Here is a 16,941-nt window from a genome sequence, read left to right on the forward strand (position 1 = left end):
CCTATACTGTTTTATTTCTGTGAGTTGAAGTACATTCAGCCAGGTAAAGCTCTATGTAATACAAGGAATTATGGTCAAGTTTCTGATTATAGCTATTCATTAGAGAATTCTCAAAATGGTTTCAAGATATACACCTCTTGAGCTTTGCTCTGAATGTGAATTTCTTGAAAACATTTCTCAAACACATTAACTAACTGTTTATGATCAGTAACTTGATCATAATCCTTTGTGTTATTGAATTTCTCAAAAGTAAGTGTATTCCTTTTAACGTGGAGTCACCAACGGTTAAATTACCTTATTTTTGTCTCTAATTAGTGTCTCCTCCCCCTGCAGAAAATACCTTCTAAGTTACCAGCCTTGACAGGGCTATATATCCAGAGTCACTGTCCATCCATGGTAATCCTGATTGCTGAGATTTTCTTTCATACTATTGTAAAAAGACTGTTTTTTTTTTTTTTTTTTCAGGTTGTCACAAACAAATCCAGTTATAGCAGTGGTAATACACAGTATATACTGCTTGCTGTTTCTAAGGCAACAGTAACATCAAACTGCAAATCAATATTGTGCAATGAAACAGTAATACAACATACCATAAAGAACAGTAAAGGAACTAAATTCTAGTTCAGATAATGCTATTTGAGGTTTATGCATGGCAATTTCTCTGGTACTTTATCTGATTAGTTGAACTATTAATGCTTATCATGCTGTCGGATAACGGGGGTAGTCACAAGCTGTCCTTTGGTACCAGTTTCATCAAGTTCAAAGAAAGTTGTTAGCCTTGATTAGTTAAAATGCATTGATCATATTCTGTCTGAAGAAAGTGCACGCAACAAAGCTTTGGCATTAGACATAACCTCCTTCCAAATATAATAAAAAATATACAGTTTTTGATGCAAAAAATGTGTTGTTTTTGCATTCTATTTTGTTGTTAAGGATGGCTCCCTCACATTTTTGTTAGAACAGAAAACCTCTAAAATGACATTGTGAACGACTGAACCCACAATGTTTCACTACTATATTTTCATCCTAAAGGCATCAGTATGAGTTTCTTACTTCCTAAAATGACAAGTTATCAGCTAGATTTTGTAGGTGGAACCCCTTACTTTGAAAATTAACATATGTGATAATGTAGTAGTGAAATCACAATCTAAAAATTAAGTCATTTTTGTATACCCACAGTGCTTTGCAGTTGTATGTAATTTGTGACCAACTACCTACCATAATATCATATTGTAGATGCGGTTATAGAGTAAAACTGAGTAAACAGTGAACCTAAAATATCAGACACCGCACTATAATCTTCATTTTTTGCAAAATTACTTGCAGCTTTAACATGTGGAATATAACTGGGAATGAAGTTAATTATAACACAATGATGTTTTAGAACATGACCAATACACTTCAAATGATTACAGTCACTAAGGTACAAGACCATGTTTACTGACTTTCTTGATGTTCAAAATTCATGCAGCTTAATATATCATATTCTTCATTATTTAGGTTTTTCACACTCGGGATTGGTGAAGGGGCCTCAACATTCCTGATAAAAGGGGTGGCAAGAGCTTCTCATGGGAAATATGACTTCATCATAGAAAAGGACAGGATGCAGGCAAAGGTAAGCAACTAAGCAGTGAATAAGACCACCGGTTATAAAAGATATGTAAAGAGAAAGAAAAAAATAACTATATTTCAGTTAAACTGCTGCCATCAACATGGACAGAATTTACTATTTTGTTATCCTTTTGTATTAAGCAGCTTCTGTGCATGTTAGCAAGTCACCTGCTCTGACATCCCTGTTAATTACCTTCAGAACTAACATTCTAAGCTCCTTTCATTCACTTACATGTGCTATATGTCTGACTAAAGCAATTCTGATGTTATAGGGGATGAGGGAAGATGTAAAAATAAACTTTGGTTTAATCCATCTACACTCTTTAGTAAATTACAGTTATCACATTCACATTGTTTGGAGAGTTCCTGTTGTGCGTTTGTCCTGCTTTCTGACATAGCCTTTTATGTGTTATATTTGCTAAGTTAACTGATTGAGTAACTCCCTTCTGGTACAGCCAGTGAGAACAAATTGTAGTTATGGGATTTAAATCCATTTGCTTCATCCACTGCTTTACTTTCTGTTAACACCTCATATACTAGTCAGCACACGTTTTGGAGATGTGCCCTGTTGTATACGTATGTTCACTCAGATTTCATGCCAACCATATTCCATTGCCTTTACTTGATCTGAACCAGCCACAGGAGTGGATGGCTACTGATCTGGCTGTGGGAGAAGACAACTGCTGACAGATTTAATGAATGAGCAAGCTTCACACCAGAGAATATGAGGGCTGATGGAAAGGATCAGCTGCTTTGAGGTTCTGCTTTTCAAGTTGAAATTAGTATGATTAGCAGTACAACTAAGTGAGAGGTGTGTGTCTATCTGTGTGTGTGTGTGTGTGTGTGTGTGTGTGTGTGTGTGTGTGTGTGTATGTATGCTCTTCCTTCTATGATTTCTTTGTGGCAGAACCCATGACTACGTGAACCCAGTTTTCTTGGTTAGTGTTGTTGATATTTTAGTGTTCCATGGATTCTTACACCTGTTCTATGGTTCTTGCCTGATACCCTCCTGGAAACAATGGTGCTATAGTTGCAAAAAGAATACCTTTCAAATGGATTACTAGTTGTATTGCTTTTTTCCATCAGTCAACTGTCTATTTGCTAATGCTAGCAGGGAGAGCTGTTTCTAGTACAGAATTACAGCATTCTTTGAGATATAGTTGTTTCTGGAGGGTGCCTTTTCATTTTAAATGTAATATATAGCTTCTTTGTGTGCTATTCCGTTGGTATATACCTTCAAAAATATACACCCACCAAAAGTAATATCTCAGAATTCAATGATATCCAATGTATTAATCCAATTTATCAATATCATCAAATTCTATGATGAAGTTTCAAAATTCCCTTATAGCAGCATCATCCCAGATGTCACAGCAACTAACTTCACAAAAGAGCTCTATGCTCACTTACATAAATTTATGAAACTGGCAGTTCCATCTAGATCATAATTTAAATGGAAATATAAAATCACTCCACCATGGTGATTCAGCAGTATAAACTTTTCAATAAAAGAATAAAACCCCTTAAACTATGCAGAAGATCAAAAGACCCTCATATCAAGAGGTCCACGATGGTGGAAATAGTGTATGAAGTTAAAAGCAGAGCTCTGGGTGGTGACAAGTTTAAATAAGCAAAAGCCTGCAATCTACTATAAATTAACAGAAATTGCTAGCTGTACAGTCTATGATGTTCAGAAGGCTGACAAGGAAAAAGTGAAACTAAAAGCATTGTGGGAGAGCAGAGATGGGAATAGCAGATGGGAATGGTGGGTGAAAGATAAAGCTGTTTAGTCCGCCCAGAAAGAAAGACTGACCAAAAGCATTCTGAGATTTTCAAGAGAAGTGGCTCCCTGTGGAGATTATAGAGACAAACAACAGAAGGTTGCGGGAAATAAAAAGGATGAGAAATTGGTAAAAGAGCAGTTAAAATCTGAACAAATGGCACAGAGACTCATTTAACTCAAGGATAATTCATGAGGAGATAACCTGAGGATTACAGCAATATTAAACATACTGAAGAGTATGACTATAAAACTTTTATGAGAAAATTCCTCAACTCTTGAACCAGAGTTTCTATTGGTGATACTAAAACAGAGAGCGAGAGAGGATAAGGAAGTTCTTTCTATTTTGTGGAGGAAGAAAATAATCTTAAAGTTTGTAGATATGAGTTTACATAGACAATGACATATCATTAACAAAACATATTTTCCTTTCTTCCATAAGACTTTGCAAAGAAATAAAACTTATTTTTAAGTTATTGTATCCTGGTATACCTCAAGTACAGGATAAATCAACAGAGAAAACAACAGTGGAGGCAGGAGAATGGGCCGGGGGCACGAGCAATCAGTCAACAGGTACAGAAAAGCAAACAGTGGGATTTAAAATGCGACCCTTGTTATAAAGACAAGGCAAGAGTAAATTAACAAATAAGTACACCAGGACATAAGACTTTTCACTGTCTTAACTGTTCTTGCTGCACATTGATTTTATTAAATATTTAATTTGAGTACCATGTAATAAATGAAACATTTTGTTTTAGATCTTTTGTTGATTATCAAACAACAAATATAATTTATTTAGTGAAATGTATAAGATGAGTAGCTGTTTATGTAGGCTAGTCTATTAGACACCTTGGAGATAGGATTGTTTGGAACATTGAAGATAAAATACACTAGCAGGACATATTTTTAAGTATGATCAGAATCAGAGATTTTTTCTTAGATTGTTTGAAGTTGTACATGTGAGTTGTAGAGATAGAGATTTTGACACTTTATAGAGTTGTGTGAATATTGTTAGATTACAATGCTACGACCTGACAAAGTTTCAGGACTGACTGCATCTTTTAGCTTTAAGGCCAGTTTTAAGTGTACATTTATGATGAATGTAAGTGTATAATGTATACTTTGATTTGACTGACTCAGCTCATGCACATGTGTTATTTAAATGCTACTTTTGCATTGGTATGTTTGTATTGAGAATGTACTATTTGCATGATTGCTTCACTGCTTGTACAGTGGTGTTTTCCACTGGAGAATTTATTAGCTCCTGCATTTGTGATCCTGGGTCTGACTTGTTTCAGTTTCTCTCTCCCTGTTCAAACCTATCAGTAATACATGCTATTTCTTATTTACTTTTACAAAGATCATAGAGATTTGGATGGATTTAATTTTAAACTTTTATTTCAAATTCTGCAGCTAAGTCATTGACAGCCATTTGCTAAATAAGCAACAGTAAATTTTTCCTCCATTGAAACTCATATTTTATGAAAGTATCTGGGCAGACCATTAATCTACAAATGACATGCTGTGATTCACAGTTAAACAGCACATAGGAAATAATTAATTAGTGGCTGTGTGAATGGTGTAAGGATTCAAATGTGTAATTCATTTGCTAAAAACCTAGGACAGCCCACTTGATATAACTGTCCCTTCATAGGGGCAGCTCAGGAGCACTACTTAGTGAAATGGCTTGGACAGAGTCTCATGGTAAGCAAAGGAATCCTGGGAGAATCAAACATTGCACTATGGGACGCAACTCATTAACAGATCATGGCCTTGCTCATTTGCATTAATTGGCAGGTAAACATTGTAGTTCAAGACAGTACATTTTGTTTTAGATCTTTTGTTGATTATCAAACAACAAATTTATATTCTGATCATACTTAAACATTTATTGAGATTTAAAATATCAATATTTAACTCATAGATGTCATGTTGTCCATTTTAGTCGCAATCAAATAAAAACAAGCACACTTTCCACAATAAACAAAATAGGAAACCAATGATTGTACTCAAAGAACATGGTTCATACAATGATGCTCCTATTTACTACAATGGAATCTTTCCTTTTTACCATAACTATAAACAAACACATGCACACACACTCATAGACATACACACATGCAAACCAATGTGACCATCGATTACAGCCTGTGTGTGTGTGTGTGTGTGTGTGTGTGTGTGTGTGTGTGTGTGTGTGTGTGTGTGTGTATATATATATATATATATATATATATATATATATATATATATATATATACACCTCAGATATTTGCTTACAATCAAATAAGTGAACAAATACATAATGCCCTAGAAAGAAAAGTATTTCAGTTTGCTGCTGTGAGAACCATATAGTGCAACCCTTTGCCCTCCTAACCTCTTCTCTCAAGAATCAGTAACAAATACTCAGACTCTCCTAACCTCTTCTCTCAAGAATCAGTAACAAATACTCAGAAAACGAAATTGATTTAAAAATAAAAATAAAATAACGCTGCACCAGAGCACAACAACGTCTTTAATTACATACAGTTTTGAGTGCTTTTGTTCCAATTGAAAAGGAAATTCATCAGCAACAATGTGATTTCTACTTCCTTCCCTTTACAGATTTAAAAAAGGCATAAAAAAACAACTGGCAACATTTAAAGGTATACACACATTAAAATATCAATACTATACTATTCCCAAACTTCCTGCATCCAATATATATGCATGCTAAACACCAATAGCACTAAATGTAAAAGTAAATATTGTATAAAAAACATAATAACAGATGTGTTAAGAAATAGTAAAGAGTAAACACATGAAATAGCTTGTATGATCAACTGAACTATTTAAAAACATTTTTCAAAAGTTTGAGTGTAGAAGTCCTATGACAGGCACTCTGACTTAATTTTCAAAATATCCTTGATAGATATGAAGTCATTAATACCAAGTGGGGCAGTGGCATTTAATAAACGTTGCCAATGAAGCTCCCTCTTCTCAACAAAGGTTTCCCAATCACTACCCCTTTCCAGGTATTCCATCTTCTCTAAAATGGTAAAGCCAAATTTCTTAAAATCCTTGCACACCAAAGAATGCTTGTAAAAGGCATTACAGGAGTTGGCTTTACCAATTGCATACACATGCTGATAGGTTCTTGTCCACAAAGGTCCAATAGTCTTTCCTACATAGAATGCTGGACAAGACAGACAGAAGGCTATATATATACAACACCCTTAGTATTGCGGTCAAATCTGCCCTTGACTGTAATCAAGCTAGGAAAACCTTCCACAGAAAAACTACTGCCTTCAAAATAAATCTACACTGTTTGCAGGTTCCACACCACTTCATGCTACAACCATTGGGAGAAATATTGTCATAACTCCTGCCTGTTCTTGGATGGTTTTAAAATTTTTGCTATTTTTAAAAACAAATCTAGGTTATAGCCCCAACCAATTGGTTAACTCAAGGCATCCAAAAACAGTACTCTGGTGTGCTTTGATGGAACTTTTCAAAGAATGGATGTCTTTGTTGTATTGCAGGACCAACACCTGTGGAGGGTTACCTGGACTTTTATCATTGTTTTTATTATAACCCACTGTGGATCCAGGTTGTTGTATAATGGAGCCATATCAAGAATTTCTGTGCTCTATCACAAAACTACTAATATCGTCCAACATGCCCTGTGAGTAGCCCCTGCTTTTAAACATTTCATAAAGTTTGATAGCTTCAACTTGGAAGTTGGTGTCATCAGAAACTAATCTACTAAGCCTGATCAGTTGACCTCTCACCAAGTTCTTTTTCTGCTATGCAGGGTGTTGACTATCGAAATGCAAATATGCATTCGAAAAAGTGTTTTTCCTTTAAATGTTGGACTCATATCTTTGTTTCTAAAAATTTGTGTACAATGTGATGTCGAGAAAATTAATAGAAAATGTGTTACATTGGTGGGTAAATTCCAAGAAGTCAGTGGAGAGGTTTAAAAACTCCATAGAAAACTTCAGTTCCTGTGAACTGCCCGTCCATAAAATAAATATATCATCCAGGTAACTAAGATAAACTCCAATCATATAAAAAGAAGGTTAATGTAAAACCATGGAGGTCTCCCAAAACCACAAAACCACGTTGGCCAATATGGGATCTGAAGCTGCCCCCATGGCCATACCTCTGTGTTGTTTGTAATATTCACCTTCAGTGGTTAGTCAGCACAAGCTCCATACACTGGAGGATCAATCTAACTTCAATATCACTAAAATCTGTGCCCCTGACCATAGCGTGATGAAACCAGTCCAACCCTTCCTCATGGGGGATGACAGAAAATAAGTCTTTGATGTCTGTTGTAACAAAGAGGGCCTCAGGCAAAACATGGCATTAGACATTCTCTCAAGAAAATGCCAAGAGTCCTTTAGTATATGTTGCTTATCCACTGTAAATGATTTAAGCTTAAAGTTTACAAATTTGACCAAAGGTTCTGTTTTAGACTTAGCAGGAGCTACAATGGGTCGGGGGGGGGGTCAGATATCACTTTGTAGAGCTTAGGAATTCGAAAAATTGGTGGAATCCTAGGCTCCTTCACTACTATAAATTTCTTAATGGTCATAGGTGAATTGAACATCACTAAAATGTCTTCCAAAATCAAATCAATACCATAGTAGCAATGTTAATTTTGTTCCATAAAGCCACAATAAAAAAATGTTCCATTATGTAAATAAGCCAAATTTTGGAGGAATATCAATGTATTTCCATTATGACCACTGCTCTAACTTTATCAAGTTCATGATACGCAAACTTTTATCTTTGACCTGTTTGTATAACAGTTCCCTTTGCCCAGGAGTAAGGTTGTAAAATTTGAGTTTTCTGTTATTGTAACACCATTCCCTCACGCTTTTCTCACAATACTGTTCAAGTAGGTGAATGCTAGGTAAGAGGGGTGGGTTAAAAATGCTAGCTCTTTTTAGACCAAAACTAGAAGAGCTTTGGTCATTAGGTTGCAGAATACATTGCAAGTTTAGTTTCCTGGTAAACAACTTGAGCTCAGTCAGTAACTCTACCATATCAGGCTGGCTGGAATGCACATATATAAAACCTTTTTGAAATAAAGTGCCAAAGGTGTGAGTGATGTTGTGTGGAAAATTGTATATCATACAACCTCCAAAATTAAAAGCAGAATCAGTACCTTCTTTTTCCTTCACCAGAGACTCTGGGATGATTACTTCCAAAACCTTCTGTTCCGGTGGTTGGTTCTCCATTTTTGAAGGAAGTCATTTTTCTGTGGAAGATTTTTCTAGATTGATTACAGTCATGGGCAGATTTAACTGCAATACTAAGGGTGTTTTGTATATATATATATATATATATATATATATATATATATATATATATATAAAACTTTCTGCCTGTCTTGTCCAGCATTCTATATAGGAAAGAATATTGGACCTTTGTGGACAAGAATCTATCAGCATGTGTATGCAGTTGGTAAAGCCAACTCCTGCAATGCCCTTTACAAGCATTCTTTGGTGTGCAAGGATTTTAAGAAATTTTACCATTTTAGAGAAGGTGGAATGCCCATTGTATTGTTGAGAAGAAGGAGCTTCACTGGCAATTTTTATTAAATGCCACTGCCCCACCTGTATTAATGACTTAATATCTATCAAGCCTATTTTGAAAATTAAGTCAGACTGCCTGTCATAGGACTTCTATAATCAAACTTTTCTAAAATATTTTTAAATAGTTCAATTGATCATACAAGCTAGTCCATGTGTTTACCATTTACTAATTCTTAACACATCTGCTATTATGTTTTTTATACAATATTTACTTTTACATTTAGTGGTATTGGTGCTTAGCATGCATATATATTTCATGCAGGAAGTCTGGGAATAGTATTGATATTTTAATGCGTGCATACCTTTAAGTTTTGCCAGTATTTTTTGTGCTTTTTTTAAGTGTATAAAAGGAAGGAAGTAGAGATAATATTGCTTCTGATGAAGTGCCTTTTCAACTGAAATGAAAGCACTTAAAGCTTTGTGTAATTAAAGACTCTGTTGTGTTTTGGTGCAGCGTTTTTTATTTTTTATTTTTATTTGAGTTTAACAAGTACGCTGATCGTGGTTTTGGGTATTTTGGTTGTTTTAGTTTACTGCAGACACTGGAATGTCACAAACAAAGTTGTTTTCTGGCTTGGAAGTCAGCTCCACTTCCTTTGGTCACAGCAACACACCTGTGGATCTTATTGCTTTGATAGAATGTATGGATCGGCTTAGGGACCATGTGGACTCTCTGGTTGCAGCTTTTGGCAGCAGTAGTAATGGAACAAGGACTGCAAACAATGTCAGATCCAGTACAGGTATGGAAAAAGTTTCAAATCATGCTGTGGTATGTTCTAAAAGTTTGAATACTCATTTTACTGATACAAATGCTGCCTCCAGTTCTAGGGGAAGTTTTAACATTTAGGATTGGTTTTCCCTAAAACTTTTGTTTAGTGAAGTAGTAGTCCAGAGGTCTAAGAAGAACAATAGACAGTGTAATTATCATGAGCTTACATTCAAAGCAAGAATTAACAAACTTGAATTATTACTGACTAAAGTTAAGTCAATATGGTTGGACAATTCTTTTCTCAACTTTTGTATTAATAACAAGCAAGTACCAAAAGGCTTATGCATTTAGAAATACCCTGGGTCCCTGTTGCATTTTGAACTTGTGGAATTTTTTGACTGTATAGTTATTGAATATATGAATATTATTTTTGGGATAATCTGAAGTAGTTGAACCAGCTAGAGGAGGAAATTCGTAATCTTGTTTCCGAGATACAGAAAGATTTATTGTTCGAGCATCGATTTGAGGAATTCCAGTCTATTCTAAAAAAAGTGTCAGAACATGAGACGGTTTCCTTTAAAAGCAAACAAAGCAAGATTCTCAGAGACATCAGTGACTACAAGAATAACAATGTCTACCCTGCCCCACGTGGAGGAGGAGAACCAAATGATAATAGTGGCACAGCATCCAATAATGATCTGGGCAAAGTCAGCGGGGACCATAGGGATGGTAACATCCCCCACAGATCTAAGAGGTTAGAGGAGAGAAGGGGAGAGACAAGCCAATCAACCCTCTAGCCCCCAAGAAGGACACCACCAACAGTTTTTAAGAGAATCAAAGAACAAAATCAGGAACAGTTTTTAAATATTTATCTTATATACTTAGAAAGTTGCTAGAATAACAAGCTTTGCATTAGAAAACATTTTCTGAAGGATAAAAAATCTGAAAATTGCATGCCTGTTAGTATTTAATAACTGCAATCCAAAGTAATTTGTCAGAAAAATCACCCATTTTGTGAGGAAGAGACCAAAATACCTCTGACCTTCTTTGCTCAAAATTTCTGGAAATAATGGGGAGGGGTGTGATAAAGGGTCAAAACTGGGGACAATTTTTTAAATATTGCTGTAATTCACATAAAAAGTTAATAAAACAACAGGTATTGCATCCTTCATTTTCTAAAAAAATAAGTATAAAACTGTAATACCTGTCACTATTGACTGACTATAATTCTTAGTGACATACCAGGAGACCAAAAAGTTTAAGCGGACAGGGCAAAAGTATGCAGCAAACTCAGTGACATTATGCATAATTCTGGACAGTTGAGAAGTATGGCTCAACTTGTCACACTGGTATACCATTCCCTCTGTAGCCTGTCTCCTGCTTGATGATTTCTCTGGGGGTTATACGGAAATGGAAATAACAGGGATTTCTGTGACACTTCTTGTAGAATGGATGCATCAGACAAAAACAATGACAGAGGTACTTTCTATTTTTTTCTTTTTTACATTTAAGGATGCATACAAGGGAAGACATTAATCTGTTCTAACAAGCAGTGGCGTATGTATTTAACAAAGTTCCTTATCTGACTGGATAAACTGTAGTTCTGTTAAGTATTCAACAAGTAAGCACATTCTGAATGGGATCATGCACTCTAAAAACAACTATTAATTTTAATTTTTGAGTTACAAGCATTTAACTCATTGTGGATAAAGTGGAACTATTCTAAATTTTATTGCTTCTGAGTCACTGCACCAAGTTAATTAATGAAGGCTACACTGTACCACTTAGAAACACACACCAAAGCCTCCAACACCCTTATTAATATTTTACATTCTGCTCACCCAAGCATTTCTATGTTAAATAATTAATCACAGAGAGAGGCAGACATCTACATAAGCTGAGGCCACAGACAAAAAGGTAAAAATCCAGAAGTCAGGCAGACTTGTGAAGTTCACTCTGGAGGAGTCTGAAGGATTTATACAGAGAGAAAGAGGTGCACCAGACATCAAAGAATCTGTACCTTCAGTTGCTTGTAAATTGGAAGCTATATGTAATATCAGATTGTTAAATCAGAGTAGAGAGTTCACCTTATGCGATGAGGCATTGTCTGCTGAAAGACTATCCTTTACATTTGTTCTGCGTAAACGTAACTCTACTTAGAAAGTTACAAGAAATGTGAGAAAAAAGATTATTTCATTTCTGTTCATCTGAGCATTTCTACAATCTGCCACGATTGAAAGAGGGCTGTTATCTGATTTGCATTTCTTCAATTACCTGCTAATGGAAGACCCGTGAAAGAGAGCGAAAACAGTTACCTATTTTGTTGTATTAAAACAGCTCACTAGTAAGACAGAATTGTTATGCAAAGTTAGCCCAGAACTAGCTGGAGACTAAGTAATATAAATTGAAAGTCATATTTTTATTTAGTTATTATTTAGATTTCTTAACCAGGTAGAGTACAGATCTCCATGGGATCTGTTTCCGGCTTAGTCTGGATGTGGAACGTAGTAAATTCTACATATAGAGCAGGAAATAAACATAAACCAGTTACATAGTAGTTTGATATAAAATGAAGAAATATATACATTAAATTTTGTACTTGATTTACAAGTAATATCAATGTGCTTCTTTTCAGAGATGTTATTTGATTTTTTTTTTTTAATTCAGGTACAGTAGTGCAGTCTCTGATGTTATGGTATACAATCAGATCATAGCAAGTACAAGGAAACTAAGTCTTGTGAGGATTACACCTTGCCATTTCCCACTCTAGACTGTACTTTCCTTCTTAAAGATGGCTAAACCAGTCAAGCCCAGAATAAATTTATGAATACCCATCCAATTATTCAGGTCTCATTTTAAAGATAGCCTGGGATTCATTAATGTCTACACTAAGTTTATACTAAGTGTACACCATTCTGAGTGAACATATAACACAAGCATAACTTGAACTCTTCCTCCTAATTTTAGTTTTCCTGAGGATTTTCTTGTAGCTTTAAATATCAAGGGTGTTAAAGTACAAATTAAATAAAGAATTTTAAAGTACAAATTAAATAACAAAGAATTTTATCTTTTTGACTCAATTACGAATGACGCTTCAGGATGTGCAAAGTACTTGTTTATTTCAAAAACAGCGCTGGGAGACTGCCTGCCAAAATTTTCAGATCAATCTCGAAGAACAAGGAAAAAAATTATTAGATTTATATATTTTCTTATCAATTTTATGCATGCAGAACTCTGATGTTACTTGTGATCCTTACTTAGAGCTTTATATGAACACTTTACAAATATGCATTTTTGAAACAAAGACCACCCAGTCTAAGAATTTGTCTTTTAACCTTGTAACATTTAGTGCCAATACACAGTATCTCACATATAGCCTTACAAATATTCATCCCCTGGCCTGAGAAGGCCAGAGCGTACTGCTGATTAGTCTGGTTTCCACAGATACCTGGCACATTTTCATTTACTTTCTAAAACTTGACTCTTTAAGCATAACATCACATAATGTCCCTTAACTCCTTTAGTACTTACTTTGCCTTCAATTATATGTCAGTACAATATAATTTGCTAATAGAGAAAGTGCAGTTGTTAGGCACTTAAAATATAAAGTGTTGCTAATCATGCATCTATTTTTCAGTTTTCGTTTGACATAAACGTATTATCAACATTTTATTTGACTCATTTGTGAAGAAACTACAAGTTAATATGCATTTTGTAAATTATAAGCATGAGACATAATATTTTCCATAACAAGAGGGATTCATAAAGGTTACCACAAGTTGTAAATTACATGTACACTTAGTGTAATCTTTCTGAGTGACTAGAAAGCACAAAAATGTGATAAGGATGTTCTTGAATACAGATTGTATACACTAGCACACTTAGTTATGTATTAGTGAATCTGTTCCCTAGTATATCATACTGCTTGTTCTGCAGAGACAGACTATTCCTGAGGTGGGGGAGATGCTGAGTAACAAATTGGTCTATCCACCTTGTTTTATTAATCTCCTAAAACAGTTTTTGATCAGTAGTTTTGGCATTTTGGATTGTTTGACTTGTAAGGGTATAAGAGATCCAGGACCAATGGATCCCTGATTGCATGGAAGGCAGGGCATAGGTCTTCTTTTAGAAGTGTATATGGCAAAGGGAAGAGGGACAATGCTGCTAGTATTTTTTGGTAGCTTAGGGATTTTAAACTTGTGATCTTTTTTCTTAGGAACCTCTGGGGTCTTCCCAATTGTTTGATATGTCTGGTAAGGCATATCACAAAGGGGGTATTGTACTCAGTAACTGACCTGATCAGTGCTGGATATAAGGGGATAATAACTTCTGTAGATTTGAATGATATCCCTTCTGTGATTAGCTGTGTTGGTATAAGGATTTCCTGACAACTGTTGGTACATAGTGATCGATGGGGAGGGAATTATTATCTCATGTTACAAGGTCTCCAGCTACAGTTTAATTCTGAAGTGGAATATTGTTTATACCGAATGCTGGAATAAGGGGTTGACTACCAAATGCAACAGTGTTGAATTTGCATTAAAATGAAGTCAATTTTCAGTGCACTAGGTAGTTATAAGTGTAAGGTCTTGTTGGTGGGCTTGTTAATGACTCATAGTGGTTAACCAGTTGTCTTGGTTCTTAGTCTGTAGTTGTTCCAAGTACTGAGCATTGCTGGTTACCTTCCTGTTCTCTGACACTGCTCCCGGCCTTCCACACCATATGGGTTCTGCCTCTTAACCAACTTGCAATCCATCTTATCACAAAGAGATCTATTTCTAATGCATTTAGTTTAGTAATTGCACTAGCATTTGTGATGGTTTCAAATACCTTGGCTAAAGCAAGGTAAGCTGTGTGTACTGTGTGATCACTGTCAACAGCTTGTGTTACTCTTTCGAAGGAGTTTATTAAGGTCATTAAGAAGGATCTGCCTTTTACAAAGCCACATTGCTGCAGTTCTAGTTTAATGAAATTTTCAATTTCAGTGTTTATCTGGTCTGCTGTAATGTGTTCCATGGCCTTACAAATGAGACTTGTCAGGGGTCTGTAGTGGGGCCATCCTTAAGCATCATAATTCTGGGACTGAGCCTTTACTTAGACTCAAGTTAAATAGTTTATGGAGCAGTTACACCAGGGCATGTATAATACTGGTTTGCAAACAACATGGTATAGGTCCATAGGTAAATACTAAGCTATCAGTCTGCAGACTATTACAACCCTAGCTAACAAAAAGAGCTCAGAACCAACTCTGCACCTTCTGTATGTGAAGCGAGGACTTTAACCATTGTGCCAAATGCATGGAGAAAGTGATTTGGTCTTGGACAGCACTTTTAGACATCCTGATTAGTGATACTTAGAGACTTGAGAAATATGGGGAAAGAAGCCTTTGGATAGTCACCTCAGGAATAAAATGTTCAATAAATGTATTTGCTAGTTTATTGGCAATATCCATTTGGCCTGAGAAGATTGTGCCATTTTGTGAGTTCTCCACACTGTTCATAGGTTCATAGGTTCGTAGGTACTAGTTCATTGGCCCAAGGGCCTACATAAGCCTAGCCAGCAAGGTTCCATAGCTTACGCCACCCAAGAAAGTTATTTTCCTGTGCCACTGTCCAGCAGAGACACAGAAGTGATCCCCAGGGTGTATTTCCTATTTCCCATCCACTCATCAAGATTTTTCTTGAAGAGTGCTAATGAAGAACTTTGCTTGACATAGATGGGTAGCTTGTTCCAGAGTATAGGAAGTCTCTGAGACAGGACTCTATCCCTCCAGCATGTGCTGTTTATTGTGGTGACAAGGTTTATGTCCCTAGAGCGTGTAGCTTGGAGGGATTGGGATTTCTTTAGGTGTAGCATGCCCAACAGCTTTGGGTTTGACATAGCTTTATATGTTAGGCATAGATCACCTTGGAGTAGGCGATATGCTACGGAGTAAAGCTGGAGTTTTTTGAGGCGATCAGTGTAGGGCATTTATTTGAGGCCAGTAATCCTCTTTGTGAGGTACTTATGTGGCCTTTCCAGCTGCTGCAGATGTCTTGTGAGGTACATTCCAAAAGGGGTGTTGTACTCTATAATAGGTCTAATGAGTGACGAGTAGAGGGGAACAATGACCTCTTTTTTTCTGGATGAGAACCCTTTTATGATGAGGTGCGCCATGTAGAAGGACTTCCTGACTACTGTGGCGATGTGACTATCAAAGGAGAGACTACTGTCCACCTGGGTCCCAAGGTCTCTTGTCATGCATTCAGTGTTAAGTAGATTGCTCCCTATGTGGTAGTTCATGGGTACCGAGTTTTTACCAAAGGGGATGACACTGCACTTTTTGGCATTGAGCTTGAGGCCATAGTTCTGACACCAGGCATATGTCTCAGCGAGGCCCTTCTGTAGGATATCCACATCATTTGGGGACTTGACTATGGCTCCTAGTTTGCAGTCATCTGCGAACTTCATTAGCTAGAGGCCTTCTGTATTAGCCTGTACTTCAGAGAAGTAGATACCAAACAGGAGAGGTCTCAGGATGGAACCCTGTGGCACACCACTTGTCACTGCTTTGAGGTCAGATTTGGAGTCTGCAACTTTTACAATGTGGGTTCTGTCAGTGAGCCAGTTGGCAACCCATCTTGTGACATAGGTATTTATACCTAGTTTAGTGAGTGTAACTATAATTCCAGAATGGGGGATGGTGTCAAAAGCCTTGGCGAGGTCAAGATAGGCTGTGTGAACCTCCTTACCCTCATCCATAGCTTTGGTGACTGCCTCAAAGAAGTCGATCAGGTTCAGGAGGCATGATCTGCCTTTCACAAACCCGAACTGGGTGGGATCCAGAGTTTGGAGGTTACCAATGTCTTGTTTATGAGTTCCATGATAATACATTCCATGGCCTTGCAGACCAGGCTCATCAGGCTAATAGGTCGATAGTTCCCAGGATCAGTGGTGTCTCCCCCCTTTGTGGATTGGGATAACTATTGTTGAGTGTTGTTTCTTTGTTCCCTGACATAACTAAAAAGGATGTGTAGTTGTCCTTGGCTTCGGATGCTAACCAACATTCATGGGCTACTTTAGTAGATTTAATATCATTTTTAAATTTTTTGTGAAATTCTTCATATTCTCCTTGCCTTGGGGGTCATCTGATCTGCTGTATAGTCTAATATGTTTTTTTTTTTCTTTTATTGTAGTCTGTGGGCCACCAAGATTGTTTGTTTTTAAATTAATTTCCCATTAAATTTATATATAAATGCGACTGCCAGTTCTATACATTT

The 16,941-nt window shown here is 36.3% G+C and overlaps 1 protein-coding gene across 1 annotated transcript in view; it reads left to right on the plus strand.

Moving 5' to 3' along the window:
* Window positions 1-16,941, plus strand: part of LOC122809687 (von Willebrand factor A domain-containing protein 5A-like) — a 1,458,063-nt gene that overhangs the window by 560,887 nt on the left and 880,235 nt on the right. The window contains exon 12 of the mRNA XM_044081363.1: window positions 1,501-1,615. Coding sequence (XP_043937298.1) covers window positions 1,501-1,615 — 115 coding nt within the window. The remainder of the gene's footprint in view (window positions 1-1,500; window positions 1,616-16,941) is intronic.

The sequence above is a fragment of the Protopterus annectens genome, chromosome 8.part0 (genome assembly GCF_019279795.1).
Source record: "Protopterus annectens isolate FY-2018-M chromosome 8.part0, PAN1.0, whole genome shotgun sequence".
In the NCBI taxonomy this organism is placed as follows: Eukaryota; Metazoa; Chordata; order Ceratodontiformes; family Protopteridae; genus Protopterus; species Protopterus annectens.